This window comes from Orbicella faveolata, unplaced genomic scaffold (genome assembly GCF_042242905.1).
Source record: "Orbicella faveolata isolate gen_17 unplaced genomic scaffold, um_ofav_v1 contig_36, whole genome shotgun sequence".
In the NCBI taxonomy this organism is placed as follows: Eukaryota; Metazoa; Cnidaria; class Anthozoa; order Scleractinia; family Merulinidae; genus Orbicella; species Orbicella faveolata.
Genome location: NW_028301565.1, coordinates 14,476,134 through 14,491,521, shown reverse-complemented (window position 1 = coordinate 14,491,521; position 15,388 = coordinate 14,476,134). Strand labels below are relative to the sequence as shown.

Here is a 15,388-nt window from a genome sequence, read left to right as displayed (position 1 = left end):
CTGCATTTAGTTCGCTATCTCAGCGCTCGCGATTTTATTTACCCAAAAATTTTATTTCACTAATTTGAAGAAGAAAGAATGCTCTTTCACACCAAACTAGTCGTTTTGGGAAAAGCCGTGTACCAGAACGCCTTTTTAGCATTTGAAAATAGGCTAAATGTAGACCTCTTGTAAAGCTGTCTTGGGTCGTTAATTTAGAAAATTCGTCAAATATTTAAGTTCTAATCAAATCACGATCTATCTAGCTCTAAATAGACAAAAAAGGAAGTACAAATACGACGTGTAATCAGTTTGTAATGAAGATTTTTACTTTTGAGTTTACGAGCCTCTGAATATGCCGCTCATTTTCGATGGATTTTGGCCGATTTGGGGCATCGAAACGAAAAAATTGCGGAAAAAAATAATTTTTGATTTATCGAACTTAAAACGATATTTTTGTAACTAGTGCCCGTAGGGCTTCATTCTGGGCGAGTTTGAAGAAATTCGATTTTTTCGCTATTTCCAAGTCTAGTTGATATTTAGGCGAAGCTGCTCTTAAGAGGCCCTGCGCCTAAGAAACGACCGATGATTTCCGGCTAAAAAATAAAATCGGCCGATTTTTATCTCCCAAGCAGAGGTTACCGAATACTATTTAAAAATGAATTTCTTTTGTTTCAGTTTCGCTTTAAACCAAAAATATCGAGCCGCAAACTTTTTCCGTCTGATAGCAGCAAAATCAGGCCGAAAATAAGCCCCCACAAAAAACTGTTCAGAAATTACTATCGCAACGCAAAATAATGAGAAAACTACACAGTGTTGAAGAAAAAGGCCTTTTAATGCAATATCATTCGATAAACATAAAAAACACTGCCGAAGCGATTAAAAAATAAAGTTTCAAATATTGCATATTAAATTAGATGGAGCGTTGGAGCTGATTTTAAAATAATTATTTCTCAAAAGTTCAACGCTTTTGAAAGCAATCACAGTGATGAATCAGACATTGGAGGGATATTCATCATGTTTCTGGAAAAACATTTTTCGGCCAAAGTATATTGACCTTGTACAAAGCGTTCAAAGTTACCGTGTTTACCGTTATCCTGCTACTTCGGCGAAACACTTCTCTTTTGCCAATACGGCCGTGGATAGCGTGTTAAACGCCACTTTAAACCTTGCTAGGCATTCAAAGACCATCCTAAGTAGAAGGACGTAGAATTAAAAGAGAAAGGAAGATGAAAAATACGCAGAAAAAGAAAATAAATCGAAATTACCATCTGCTAACGAAAGTTGAATCTGGAAAATGTCGTGGCGTGACAGCGGCCATTGACGTCATTCGTATAAATAGCGACGGAATCCAAACGAATGCACAAATAGGAAAGCGATTTTTCCCGGCCAGAAAACGTTTGGTGGAACAATGTTATGTTATTTTTCACAAATGATGGTCACTGAAAAAGAAAAACTTCCCCAACCGCCGCACCGTTTTGGCCGCAGCGTGATCTGAGTTATGGGGTCACGACTGGATCCCTAGCCGCTGACCGCCCGAAGGACATTGCAGACTCGTTTTCCCACACTCTTGCGACTTGACGTGACAAATGACGTCAATGGCCGCTGTCACGCCACGACATTTTCCAGATTCAACTTTCGTTGGGAGATGGTAATTTCGAGTTATTTTCTTTTTCTGCGTATTTTTCATCTTCCTTTCTCTTTCAATTCTACATCCTTCTACTCAGGATGGTCTTTGTATGCCTAGCAAGGTTTAAAGTGGCGTTTACCACGCTATCCACGGCCGTATTGGCAAAAGAGAAGTGTTTCGCCGAAGTAGCAGGATAACGGTAAACACGGTAACTTTGAACGCTTTGTACAAGGTCAATATACTTTGGCCGAAAAATGTTTTTCCAGAAACATGATGTATATCCCTCCAATGTCTAATTCATCACTGTGATTGCTTTCAAAAGCGTTGAACTTTTGAGAAATAATTATTTTAAAATCAGCTCCAACACTCCATCTAATTTAGTATGCAATATTTGAAACTTTATTTTTTAATCGCTTCGGCAGTTTTTTGATGTTTATCGAATGATATTGCATTAAAAGGCCTTTTTCTTCAACACTGTGTAGTTTTCTCATTATTTTGCGTTGCGATAGTAATTTCTGAACAGTTTTTTGTGGGGGCTTATTTTCGGCCTGATTTTGCTGCTATCAGACGGAAAAAGTTTGCGGCTCGATATTTTTGGTTTAAAGCGAAACTGAAACAAAAGAAATTCATTTTTAAATAGTATTCGGTAACCTCTGCTTGGGAGATAAAAATCGGCCGATTTTATTTTTCAGCCGGAAATCATCGGTCGTTTCTTAGGCGCAGGGCCTCTTAATACAGGTAATAACAATCCATACATCTCGAGAAAGGATATTTCTTAGTACAACAACAATATTCAATCTAGCTTTTATTATATTTAGTTTTTAGCATCCTAGACGTGTTACTTCTCCTTGTCCGCCAAAGAGCAAGGACTTCAAGTAAAAGCATTCATTGGCGATTTACGACAGCGCAACTCTTTATCGCCGCTGTTCTTAAAACGATCGTTTTCTTATGGTCCCCTTTCTTGTTACACGAGATTAGCAAGACACGTTATGGTACTGCCGTGATGCTCTATAGCTTTTCACTAGCGTTTAACTTGTCCGCCTATAGCATACTGCTGTTAATTCTACTCGAGACAACCAAGATTACACTTGCGTCTCCTCGACTTCAAAACGTCTGGGTACTGCTCTCGATTACAGCTGCCTTCACGATAATCCTAGCTACGTTTAACTTTCTGGTTGTATTCGCAGACAGGAAATTCTGGCGTTTTATTTCAGATCTGACCCTGTATATTTGGGGGACATTGATTTCTGTCGGATACGCGGTGGCCGGTTTTAGAATTTCGCGTAACTTGAGATCTTCGCGACAGACGGATAATTCTCGCAGACAAAAAAGACTCAAGAATATTGTGCTACTGGCCTTTACTTCATCTGTGGTTACTGCAATTTCTTTAATGCTGGTTATGTGTGTGTCTGCTGGTGATTTCGGTGCTATGAGAGGTTTAGAATTCAACAAGAACTCCATCTGGATCAGGTTTGGTGTTTCATTCTTTCTAAGAAGCTATGAGTTTAGTTTTGTGTTGCTGATCTTTGTAATTGTCATAAAAACAAGGCCAGAGAGAAGTAGTCTAGTAGACGACGCACCCTCGATGCAGCTGGGAACATTTCACCGGTACAGCGAGAAACAGAATAGCCGAACTGAAAACGAACAGTCTAAGGCGTAACACTCCGAAAATTGACGTTTTGGGAGAGAAAAAAAATGCTTGTTCACACCTAAACTATAAAACTAGACTTTAATTTCGCAACATATCTGTCTGTTAGCTGTGTAAATAGTGAATGTGTTATACGTTAGCCGGTTTCTCTGAACGAGTTACAAGAATGACAATGTGTGGATAATTTCTTGTCATATTTATAAGCACCCGTCCCATGTCAAGATAGCTCTTCGGTCGAGTTCTAAACAGGACGTTAACTTGTTGTGTCGGCCCCAAGACGCAACCCTTGTCACGTTCAATAACCAGACACACTTCATAAGTTCGAACTTGTCTTATAGCGTTCACACCCTAAACTTGTAAAAGGTAAATAAAACTACAGTGTGTAGCACTGAGTGTCTGAACGCGGCTGGGAAGGTCTTATTTCGACTCTCCTTGGAGTTTGGGGTTAAGTAGCTTCTGTCACAGCATCCTGAAACATTCATTGTCTTTAGTAACTGTCGTCTCTTGACGGTATTTCTGGTAACTTGATGAGTCATGAAGACATTACCCTTAATACGCAAATTTCGTTTAATAAAGGTGTTGCACACTTGACTTACCGTCTTATTTCAGCGATTTTTTCATGCACTTTGTCTCCACTCGTCCTTATTTCGTTAAGCTGTGAAAACAATAAAATAACTGATATAAAAATGTTTTGAATTTCAATAACAGTACAGGTAGAGCCCCTTAGAAAAGCGTAGAGATAGATAAGGTTGGAGAGGTTTCGCTCTTGTCGCAAGTGGGCAACATGTATTTAAAGAAACAAACAAACAAGAGCAACACAGCATCACCGGAAGTTGACTGATGTCCTGTAACATTTACAAAAAAAAAAGAACCTAAATTTTGATCACACAGAAGAAAGGCCATGGAGGAGCGACCGCAAAAAGTGGTCTTCCCTTTTTTCCACCGTAAAACATAATAACTAATTTATCAATTTAAGTTCACGCCGGCCATATTGTGTTCCATGATAATAGCACATTTTTTACATTGGAAAATTCCATTGTTTGAGAACAGCTCACTTGTCCGCTAAGACGTCATGTGAAAACCTTTCATCTGGAGGTGATACCGTAAAGGCCATAGAAGTGTGGTTTTCCATTGGCCGAGGAACGAAAGCGGAAAACGTTTTTCTCACACACGGCTGGGAGTCTGGGTAGAGGTGTGCGGGGGGGAGGGGGGGGGGGGGTTAGGCACGTAGCTTGTGTAAGGTTTCAGTTTTTGTTTTGTCATCTACCATTGCCTGACATGCCCCACCTACCCACGCGTGAAGTACTTGTAGAATTTGTTAAGTTGAGGTGAAATTATTCTCTAGACACTTTTTTGTGTCATTGTGAGACTATTATGTTCTTATGTTAATAAAGGTCAGGCTGGGTGGTTCGGCTTGGCATGGCTCCCGGCGGTGTGTGAGAATAGTGCTTTCCACGCGTTTTAAATTGGTTAACTTGGAGGTGATGAGCAGAGCACTATTAACCTCTGAGCAGAGATTTCGAAATTTCCGACCATTCGTCGGTTTATTATCAGAAATAAAGTCATTTGTAGGTCCGATAATCATTCAGTTTGTGTGGCAGATTCAAATCAGTCTCGGTAAAAGTGGTGGATATTTACTTCCACTTCGGTGAATAAGTGTTACCTATTAAACAAACAAAAAAATCTGCACTAACCAACTTGCGATTCCCATCTTCCCACCTTCCTTCTGACTGACAACGCCCTGCTTCTCAGCCTGAAGTTCTTCAAGTTTAGCCTGAAAGAAAGCAAGGTCATGAAACTAGTTAAACTGTTCACATGTTCCAGGATATGCAAGTGTGTAGCAGCTTTCACACAGGATCAAATGTCTTTGTGGTACAAAACAAAGTCCGTGTCCAGGTCTACCTCTTTTCTCAACTCTATCGTAAGCCATGATGGCCGTACCATTTCTCGTTGCTACACCTATTTACCTTGCAAGGTTGTAATATGGCCGTTTAACCTCCTTTAGCACCACGTAGTAAACTTTGGGACTAAAACTTTGGGACACTAAAAAACACTAAAACACGCATCAACCAGGTGAAAAGTTCCACGCACCGAAAAGAACATAATCACATTCAAAAATATTTTCTAGGGAAACTGATCCCCTCCGTCGTCAGACAAGTGAAACGGTAAGCAAAGGAGAAAACGTGTTAACCTTTCATTTGGGATTTGCGTTTACTCCATTTGGAACTTACTACGAGGCCTTAGTTACCAGTAATTCAGTCAGACCCTTCTATTTTTGCCATTAAAATTTCTAGCAGAAAGTAACAAATGAGAACAGAATGTCTAGACTAAAAGCTGCAGGGAGAAAATGAAAATCTCTACTCACAGCAATAGGAGTTAGTTCAGTCTCGGCTTCCTGTAACAGAATCAAAAGTATATGAAGAAATCAATAGCTTATTAAACTTGTCTCAGTACGGGTAAATTTTGAAAAGATAAAAATTACAGCCACAGTTTAAACACTATTGATAACTAACTTCTTCTTTCAACAATGCAACCACTTTACTGGGGCTAAGAGAAAGGAAGGAATTTATGTTCTCGTATCACTGGCCACCACTGTCCACAATAACTTGCTATCCTTTTGATTGTTATTCATGTCTTCATGTGCTAAAGTTCCAGTACCTACATGCACGCAACGCGGACCTATTTTTGAGATCTGTAACTAACCTTAATCTCTCTTGTAAAGGCACTGTTGTTTGCGGTGAGTTCGGCTTTCTGTTGCTCCAAGTGCGTTCTCGTCTGTAATTGAGCTTTTAGGCGTAGCTGGAAGAATTCAAAATTAAACAGCAAGTAAATCAGATTGGATTACTGAATATCAAATTGACAACCAGAATCCTCTGCGGAAAAAAAATAAACATGGCGACTTGTACATGTACCCATAATTCTTAGCCTTAACAAGGCTCATAAAAAACGTACAGAAATGTTCTACATTATAGTCTTCAAATCTTGTATACACAATGTCGTTAGTAGAGGGACAAACACTGCAAAAATATGGATTTCCTTGTGCCTTATGAGCTGTGTTAGGTTCGCATGGTACTGCGGTAAAATATACAGCCGCCATCTTTTTTTCCTACGAAGGATTCTTTGCGAATCATTTACCTTGTGTGACTTGAGATCATGTACGTTACTTTCCAGCTCACTAAACTGCCGTTGTAGTTGGCTCAGCTGTGATCTTTTTCTGTCAATGTTGTTGTTAAGAGTGTCCCTGACAGTTAAAAATCAAAGTAAAAAGATGAAGAAACTCAGGTGCAAGAGAGTTGACTTCACAACGAAAACTAATTTGGTTTGAATTCCAATGAAGTTGGCGCGGTAGCTCTAATTATCGGCTAGAAACAATACTAGGCCTCTCACTAAAACCATGTGATGACACTTCGCGGTTACAACATAAAACATAAAACGTAAAACCAAGTGATCAAGAAAAACTCACATCAGATATTGGTAACAAGGGGAGAAGACTCAAGCGCCAACCTTGTTCCCAGTGCCTATCGTTCAAGGATAGGAAACTCGTTGCAAGTTATTCGTATCGATACTTACGATCGATCTTGTCTGTCCACGATTTCGTTAGACACCGACTGCATGGTGCGACCAGGAGCTACAGAGAAATGTAGTTAACATATGGTTAAAAACTACACTGGTAAATAGAAGGCGTTCTTATGTGAAAGAGAAAGTCATTGAAAACGATGGAATCCCAGTTGACAGCTTTGAAACGTATTTCCTGAACTGATCCGGTTATCAATTAACGGGACTTGTCACCTTGGTAATGAATGAAGTGAAAATCGATAGATGCAAAGAACACCATTACACTACAGTAGTTGGAACGGTGATCATAGTCGAGTTTCAATAAGGGCCGGGGAAGGGCTGTGTTTTGCCTGCCTGGTTTGACCATCTAGAGGAAAGGTTTTCTGACACTGTGAAAACCAATTGCCTTCCTGCTGAAAATGTTAATAAAACCCCCGCATAGTGCATTAGAAAAACACGACTAACCAACTCCATGTAGCTTGGACTGCAGCAAAGATATATTCCTGTCCATTTCCTTTAGCTCTATCTTGTACTTGTCCAACATAGGGATGTCTGGCTCCATTTGTCGAGCACTCTGTTCCTCACTTTCAGTTATGCTTTGAAGGTCTTCAAGCTGAAGAGAAACAGACTTACAAAGTTAAGCCAATTACTGATCATCTTAGTCAAGGCTATTGTCAACCTTCGCCGTCTTGCTGTTGCAAATGAATTCTCTGCTAAACACACAGGTAGATTCATAATTGCTATCATATGTTCTATAGCCAGAGTGATTGGCTTCATGCATCAGCTTTTGAAAGTCACTTTCTCAAGTTATCTTTTGGTAACAATTGTAGCTGATGAATTCTTGGTACATGGGGAACGTAGTTTTCTTGAATTGTTATACATACATGCAAATCACTACAAACTGAGCGATTATAAATAAGACTTTCAAACCACTTCTTTTGTAGACGAGAAATATTTCTTATGTCTCATACATAGTCTTTCATCTGGTTTATCGGCTCAATAATGGCGTCTATGAAAATCACTTAATGAGGTCTGAGCGATTAAATCCATTGTGTAACTCCTTATTTCTTTCATCTGGATGCAGCAATGATATAATCCATACCAAACCTAGAGCTTGCATTTTCTAGCAATAGATGACATACCGGGTCTCCCATCAATATTCTCTCTGTTTAGTGTTGTTCAGTGTTGTTACATGACGTACCTCAGTAATTTCCTCTTCAATTCTTTGCACTTCTCTTTCTATCTCTTCCAATTTGATTTTAACGTCAGGAATTTCAATGTTCTCGAGAGATTCTAACTAGAAAAATAGATAAAGACAAAAATAAATAAATAAATCACTCTGTTTGAGAGTCAGTGTATTTAGCACTGCTGTGCTACTTGGAGATTCTGTAAACAATCAAAACGTCTCAGGAATGCCAACGAACGGGAGGAAGACCAGTTGCCTCTTTACTTTTTTCCCTTCACTACTCGGTCGGCCAGACTATACAATAATACAGCAAGGTATGTTTTAAAATTCCCTGCTCTCACTGACCACTTTCAAGACTCCCACCAAACAAAAAGCTAAAAATACTCACAGTTTCTTTAGCTGGGGCCAGTTCAAGAATGCGGTCATAGCGTTTTTGTTCATTGGAAAGATTCCTCTCAATGGATACTCTTTTCTCGGGCAGAGTTCGAATCTTAGTCCTCAGCTGTTGAAAGAAAAAACAAAATTAATGATTTTTTTTTTTTGACGTAGAAGGGAAAATAAATTTAATTTCAACTTCTGATTATGGGATACTGGGGATACTGTTGCTTTACAACCCATGACGTGTTGCTCAAAAATTGATTTACAGCTGTATATGTAAAATTGTTCTCCATTGCTAATGTTTCGCGGGGTTTGAGATTAGTCTACGTCAAAACTGGGGGGAGGGAGGAAATTGTAAACAGAAAACATCGTTGAAGAGTTCGAAAACGAAATCAAAATTCATCCTAATCCTGGATTGGCTTAATCGTAAACAGGCTGGCTGGTAGTAAAATATTTTTAGGTTACCATACATGTACATCCATCGACAACAAGTTGTTTATGCATGTAGTCATCCGATCGTGAACTCAAAAGAGCCTCTAACTCTTTTCGTACCAGGATTAAAGTTTCAATTCTCCTTATTGGTTACCATAAAGTTCGTTTAATGTTAGATTAGAGAATTTGGTTGAACATCAAAACCATCCTTTAGTTGATGATTTTACAGGTCTCGTTACCCGACAACTGGTCACTGTGTTGGCTTTGTAAGAAGAAATTAGCTCTTCTTCCGTTTTGGGACCTAACTAAATTTTCTTTTTTTTCACAGAGAAAGATTACTTCACCAAGTTTTAGAAGGTCAAAACAGACAGTCGACCCTATAGCGGGCACAATAATGGTCACTTTTCTACAACAGCCACGTTTAATTATCCCACCCCAGAGTGACCATTGTAGAGAGATTCAACCGTGTAGACAGATTTTATCATGATACGTACCTCAGTGACAAGAGCAGCAATCTGCCTGTTGTTCTCAAATGTCCTATGACACAGAGGACAGCCACTCGTGTGCACATCTTCACTCTCCAGTTTAGAAACATACTTGGAATAGATTTTCTCCAATGAGCCGATAATACCTCGTTCACTTCGCGATGCAATACAAGAACAACAAAACATATTATCATGTTGACTACTGGTGATATTGCCTGCATGTCTACAAACGTAAAATCGTAAAACCGCAGGAAACTGATCAAAAGACTAGTTTTCATGGATACAACAAGTGTAATACATGTATATATATATATTTTTTAATATACATAAATAAACTTATATCGAAATTACCAAACGATTTTTTTTCTTTTGTCAACGCTTAGCTCAGCCAAAACGGACATTCTCACTCTATTAGGTTATGTCATGTTGTGAGACTTTCTTGAAACAATCAGGTAACATATAACTACTAAAAACTGCAATAAAAAGTACAAAGCAATTCACAAAATAAGATCTAGCCGGAGGCTTCTCGCTTTCAAGGCCGATTTCTGTCGTTTCTGAGTAACATGGGGACACTCTATGCCGTTAAGCTGACGTGGCAATTTTCGGATTGCTCGCGAGTACTCACGCAACTCCTGACTGGTTGATACCGATCTTCACAAAAATCAACTAGACACGACACCTGTTTCCGAAGCTGAAACTTACTCTTGTAGAGAGGCGACGTTGCTGCTAATGATTTCCCTTGTGGTGTTATAGTTATTCTCCCCACACGCCTCGGATATCTGCCTTTTGTGTTGCCGTGCCTGATTCTCCTTTTCTTTTAAGTTCTCTCTGTTAAAGAACAGTAAAAAATTAAGTACAAATAGTTACCTGAAATCTGCGTTCTTCTTACAGTGTGTAAACTCAACAGTTTTCAATGGAATTTTTACTTATAGTACTAGTTTCTAGTAAGTCATGATTCTTACGTGATCATCTTTTTTCGCGTTTGTTTGGAGGATAGTAGTTGTTTCTGTTTCTGTAGATTGCTTCTCATTTCCTTCAGTTCTCTTTGTTTGACCCTCACATGTTCTTGTAATCTCGTGTGCAGGCTCGCTGACGTACCACGTTCGCCCAGCGTGGATTTCAGATCTTCTTCATGACGGTCCATACTGAATAAAAGAAAACCAAAATATAGCAAAGGATATCTAGAATGAGACAACAACGAAATCGCGAGAGGACATTCTGATTCTTTAGATTTGTGACAAAACAAATTGTTTGGGAATTTTAATTGTCTTTAAGGAACAGCGCCCCGGCTGATTATTTTAAGCTTTCGTAATTCCTATGTTGTTAATTGAGGATGTCATTTAATGTACATATAAAAAAGAAGAAAGTTAAAAGTAGTTTGAGGAAAATGGCACTGACGATAAGGATTACAGGGGTGGAAATGAATCGCAGTTCATCAAATCTGTTGGTTGTCAACAAATCATCTTGCTTGTAGTTGACCAGTTTCTTTTTCTTTGCCACTTTTGGCCTTTTTTTTGTTTTTTTGTTTTTTTGTTTTTTTGTTTTTTTGTTTTTTGTTTTGCTCTTTGAAGGAGGTTGTCATCTGTTGCCCCGTCCACACTACTGTGTATTCGTTTAAAAAAGCAATACTTTCTGCGTTTTCGCCTACTGTTCACACTACACTGATGACTGAAAACACTATCGTTTTCACCGAAAATGCATGCGTGAGAAAACGCTGTCAAATGAAACAAAATGAATCAATTGGCCACACTGGCGCGCGTCACATTCTCTCACATTTTCTGGATAGCATCCTCTTTGTTGCTCTTGTCTTTGGCCAGCATGTCCAGTTTAGCCTGAGTTGTGGACTGCATGTGCATCGCTTGCTGTTCTTCTCTTAGCCGACGTAGTTCATTATCCACTTCACGCTCGTCAGTTTGCAGTTTATCAATCTCCTTGCCTAACACACTGACATTGCCACTTTCCTGAGCACCTTCCAGCTCTGTCCCCTGCAAGTAAAAAGGAAACTGTACTGAACCTCTGTAACTTATAAGAACCTCTGATACTGAAAGGGTGTTACAGCTATCGCGTATTATTAAAACTGAGTAATTGAATAATACAATTCAAGACTTTTCATTGTGAGGGTATTTTAACTTTTATGTGTTTATTTTTTTATGTATTCCATGTCTATGTCTTGCTTTAGTTTAGTTTTCTATATTTTGGGAGCGTTTTTATAAAACAATTATTTTTCCAATCGCACTTGTTGGACATGAGATGATTACAGCCAATAAGGTGCATATATTTATCATTTCATATCCAATGCGCACTCGTGGAATAATTGTTAAAGTTAGCTCTTATTAACCGAGCTGGAGGTCTGTATGGTAGAATCTTGATCGAGGTCGTGAGTACAGACCGAACGCAGTGAAGTCTGTACACACGACCGAGGTCAAGATTCTCCCATACAGACCGACTAAGCTAGGTTAATAAGATGTTTATTATATGGTAAGCAAGAGAAATTTAATTCGTTTAGCCGTAACTGGTTTGTACTAGCCGACATTTTGCTTGCGAATGGCGATGAGCTGAACTTAATTCTGCCGAAGTCTGCTCGTCCTCTTTACTTTCTTTTCTTTTCTTATCAGACTCTTTGGCATTGCCATAAATAAATATTGTTAGAACAAAATAGCCAACATTTTTGCATTAAAGTTTGCAACTTTTTCACCGCAAAACATAACCGGTCTAGATGCCGGCCTAGATGGGAAAATCTAGACCGCTTTCAATATTGATTTTGGCCAATCAAATTCTTGAATTCGGTAGTTCCCAGTCCTTGTGAGACACAGCCATAATTATAATAAAGAACAATATTACACCTCTGTAAAGGTGTTACAGTTATCACAAAATAAACAAAATGCACTAAGTCTCTGTAACTTGTAAGAACCTAGTAAGTCATTGGAATGAAGTTACAGCTATCGCAAAACACGACGCTTTTTTACAACTATTGGTTATTGATAGCCAACAACTTGGCTGTACTTGCTTTCCGTCAATCATTTTCTCACCGGCAAACCGAAATATCGCGTTTTTACGGTATCAAGCCACCATAAGAATGATCAGTTAAATGGTTGGCTTTACTAAGTAGTTTTGAACACTAAAGCCACTTAGCTATTTGCATCAGACATTGACGTGCCAATGAGTAAGAAGAATTGATAGTTCAATACACACCGCCCGCTGCAGTTCTTCCTCCAGTGTTTTCAGTCTGTTGGCCGAAGCATCCACGTTGCTCAGTTCCTGGCCTATTTGTTTCAGTTTCTGTTGATTTTCCCTCTGCAATGCAAGATCACGTTGAAAAAAATGCGTTCTGTATATCTAAGATCATACAGTGGACATTAATCAAACCCACGTGGAACTGTTGTTTGTAACTGACGTTTCGACAACCTGAGAAGGGGTAGCCTGAAATCAGACTTTTTTCCTTTTGCAGGGAGGGAGGGTATGATCGCAGAGTAGAGAAGTGGTCTCGCTCAGAGTCAGGTAAAACGTTTTCCGTCAGTCAATGGTGCTACTGTCCCGGCCATCAAAAGTAGTAAGCCTGTTTTGTACTGCTGTCAAGATAGACCCGTTTCGTTAATTCAGCCATACCATGCCGTGTTTCATTCTATTTCCAACAACACTTACTCCTTTGTTCTCCTTTACAAAACAATGCCTAATCTGTCAGATCTCAATGGAATGTGAATAAGGTGCATGAACGAAAACTTGTACTGAAATTAAATTTGTAGTTCATTACCATGAGTTTGTTTTTGAGTCGAAGGGTTTCCTCGCACTGTGCTTGACTTTTCTTCATATCGTCAAGTTTCTTCTGTACCTTGCTCACGCTCTCGTCAAATACTTGCTGTGGGTGGAATTCATCCAATAAAAAAAATGCAATATTACATAAAAAAAGTAAAAAAAAGAAAGAACAAATAAAAAGACATTTAGGCCAATTCAAATCTCATACAGGTGTATAGCATTTTTAAACTTAATATCTTTAAAAAATGTTGAGTTGTTTCAGAGGATTGTGCAACGGTCGCAGTATACATATTAAAAGAGCATTTTTCTTTAAAAGGATATTTAAGTTTTTAAACTCGTAGATACGCGAAGCGTAGAAACGTGTTTCTTGCGGGGACTCCGCCGTATGCAAATGTGTCATTCACTCTCTCACTCACTCACTCACTCAGGTGTAGACACTGTTCGTAATTAGTCGGCCCCAACGAGAGCGCCCGAGGCCGACGCCATGTTGGAATAGTAACCGAGCCCGACGCCATATGAGAATAGTAACCGTGCAGTCAGCGCGAGCCTCGCTCGCGTGTTTGCGCGGTTACTACTCAAAGGATGCATCGTGCCAGCCCGAATTGATGATTTTGTAGCTTTTACACGACCATTAATGCTAGGTGTTTCGCTAGTACTTTAGTACTACGGCCAACTTGAGCGCTGAATTTCATGAGCATTTGACTCGTCCAGGCGTTCAAAATGACCAGGAGATGAGCATTTGTTTGCTGGAAAGTGACCTACTAATGTGGTAAGCTTTGATGAGAATGTGTCTTACTCGAGGACCTTAATGAACTTCTATGAGCGAAACGAACACTTCTCAACCAACGAAACCAGGACAAACACCGACACCATTATATAATATTGTAATTTCATTTTTATAATTAGTAACATCTAAACCTGAGGCCAGCCGAAATATTGTTTTGAATAGACCTGTGTCAGCCTTGCAGTAGTCTTTGACTTATTATCGTTTTACTTTTCAAGTTTGGCTGCTTAGATCTGCTGTGAGATCCAATGTTCAATCAAGCTGGACCTTCGTTCAGAGCTTTGCAGTTTATAGTAGTTACGTTTTTCATGTCAGTTGAGTAGTCCACGTTCAACCGACATCGAGTTAAGTTTAGATTAAAGTTGTGTTCTCTATACTTGTGTTGTTTATTTTAGTATATTGATCTGAACTCTGAGTGGAATGTGAAATGCACATAAACTTGGAAAAAAAAATCACAAATACTTGATTTTGATAAGCTTAAATGATTTTTACCCTGTCTTGTGTTTACACTTATGCTTCCCGATTGAAAAGATAACAAAGGGAAAGAAACACCATGTGAGCTCGTAGGAGCACATGTTTATGGGTGGACAGATGTTTTGGATCAAAACTGAAAATGCTTGCAAAAGAGGTTACTTATTTTGATGTATTTTACGTGCAATATATATAGAGACAAGCAGTTCCACATTGGAAAAGAAATGCTGTCTCATAAGAAACCTTACCTATAGCCTTGAGTGAAATGTAATGAAAAAGGTCTGTAAGCTCGTACGACTTGAATACATGCAAATTCTCCCAGCAGGCAGACATACATCAACATCAAGATCTGGGTGTATGTGTGTTGGGGGGCGGGGGGGGGGGGGGGGGGGGGAGTAGTCTATTAATTTTTTTGGCAGGAGTGTCCTGTGTGACCCAAGAACCCTTAGCCTTTACCACTCCATGTTCAGCTGCAATTTTGCATCGTGCAACGAAAGCCAACGAAAAAAGCCTACGCTTTCTGAGATAAGTGCGACCTTGCGTGGTACGAACCCCGCTTGTTTTAACAGCCCTTAAAAATACACCAATAATTACAAGTTCGTCAACATGTTTCATCTCTAGATTACTTAATCCACGAGTTTGACCATAGGTCTCCTTTGATTATCCACTGTACTGTATATTCACGATCCTTGTAATAAATCGTTTAACAATAAAATCATTGGAAAAGCACTTCCTTAAAATGCAACACAAACACCAGATGTATAGAGAACGTTTGTAACCTTCCTTGTGAATTTGAACTATTTCCTTACCCTTTGACGCTTTGTGTCATCAATAACGGTTTGACATTTTTTCTTCATTTCTCCAAGAAAACGATCTACTTTTTCCTCGGAAAAGGGACCTTTCTCATAACCTATCAAAAAAAAAAAAAAAATACTTCTATCATTATACTGATATATTTTTTTCGCAAACGTACCCTTTGAGACTTTGGATCTTCTGCATAAGACTTGCATAAACACTAATTGATCATTGTGTATAAATTATAACTCATCGTTGAGTGCTTTTAATCCATAAACGTACACAAATTAGC

The 15,388-nt window shown here is 39.0% G+C and overlaps 1 protein-coding gene across 1 annotated transcript in view; it reads right to left on the bottom strand.

Moving 5' to 3' along the window:
* The window catches only part of LOC110064335 (DNA repair protein RAD50-like), a 26,833-nt gene extending 11,582 nt beyond the window's left edge, over nucleotides 1-15,251 (bottom strand). The window contains exons 1-16 of the mRNA XM_089275405.1: nucleotides 15,111-15,251; nucleotides 13,045-13,149; nucleotides 12,486-12,587; nucleotides 11,067-11,278; nucleotides 10,256-10,438; nucleotides 9,996-10,121; nucleotides 9,303-9,447; nucleotides 8,387-8,500; nucleotides 8,014-8,109; nucleotides 7,278-7,425; nucleotides 6,828-6,885; nucleotides 6,393-6,498; nucleotides 5,961-6,056; nucleotides 5,623-5,652; nucleotides 4,952-5,031; nucleotides 3,854-3,912 (exon numbers count right to left, since the gene is read on the bottom strand). Of these exons, the coding sequence (XP_089131531.1) occupies nucleotides 3,900-3,912; nucleotides 4,952-5,031; nucleotides 5,623-5,652; nucleotides 5,961-6,056; nucleotides 6,393-6,498; nucleotides 6,828-6,885; nucleotides 7,278-7,425; nucleotides 8,014-8,109; nucleotides 8,387-8,500; nucleotides 9,303-9,447; nucleotides 9,996-10,121; nucleotides 10,256-10,438; nucleotides 11,067-11,278; nucleotides 12,486-12,587; nucleotides 13,045-13,149; nucleotides 15,111-15,158 (1,662 nt within the window). The 5' untranslated portion in view covers nucleotides 15,159-15,251 and the 3' untranslated portion in view covers nucleotides 3,854-3,899. The remainder of the gene's footprint in view (nucleotides 1-3,853; nucleotides 3,913-4,951; nucleotides 5,032-5,622; nucleotides 5,653-5,960; nucleotides 6,057-6,392; nucleotides 6,499-6,827; nucleotides 6,886-7,277; nucleotides 7,426-8,013; nucleotides 8,110-8,386; nucleotides 8,501-9,302; nucleotides 9,448-9,995; nucleotides 10,122-10,255; nucleotides 10,439-11,066; nucleotides 11,279-12,485; nucleotides 12,588-13,044; nucleotides 13,150-15,110) is intronic.
* Nucleotides 15,252-15,388: the final 137 nt, after the last annotated feature.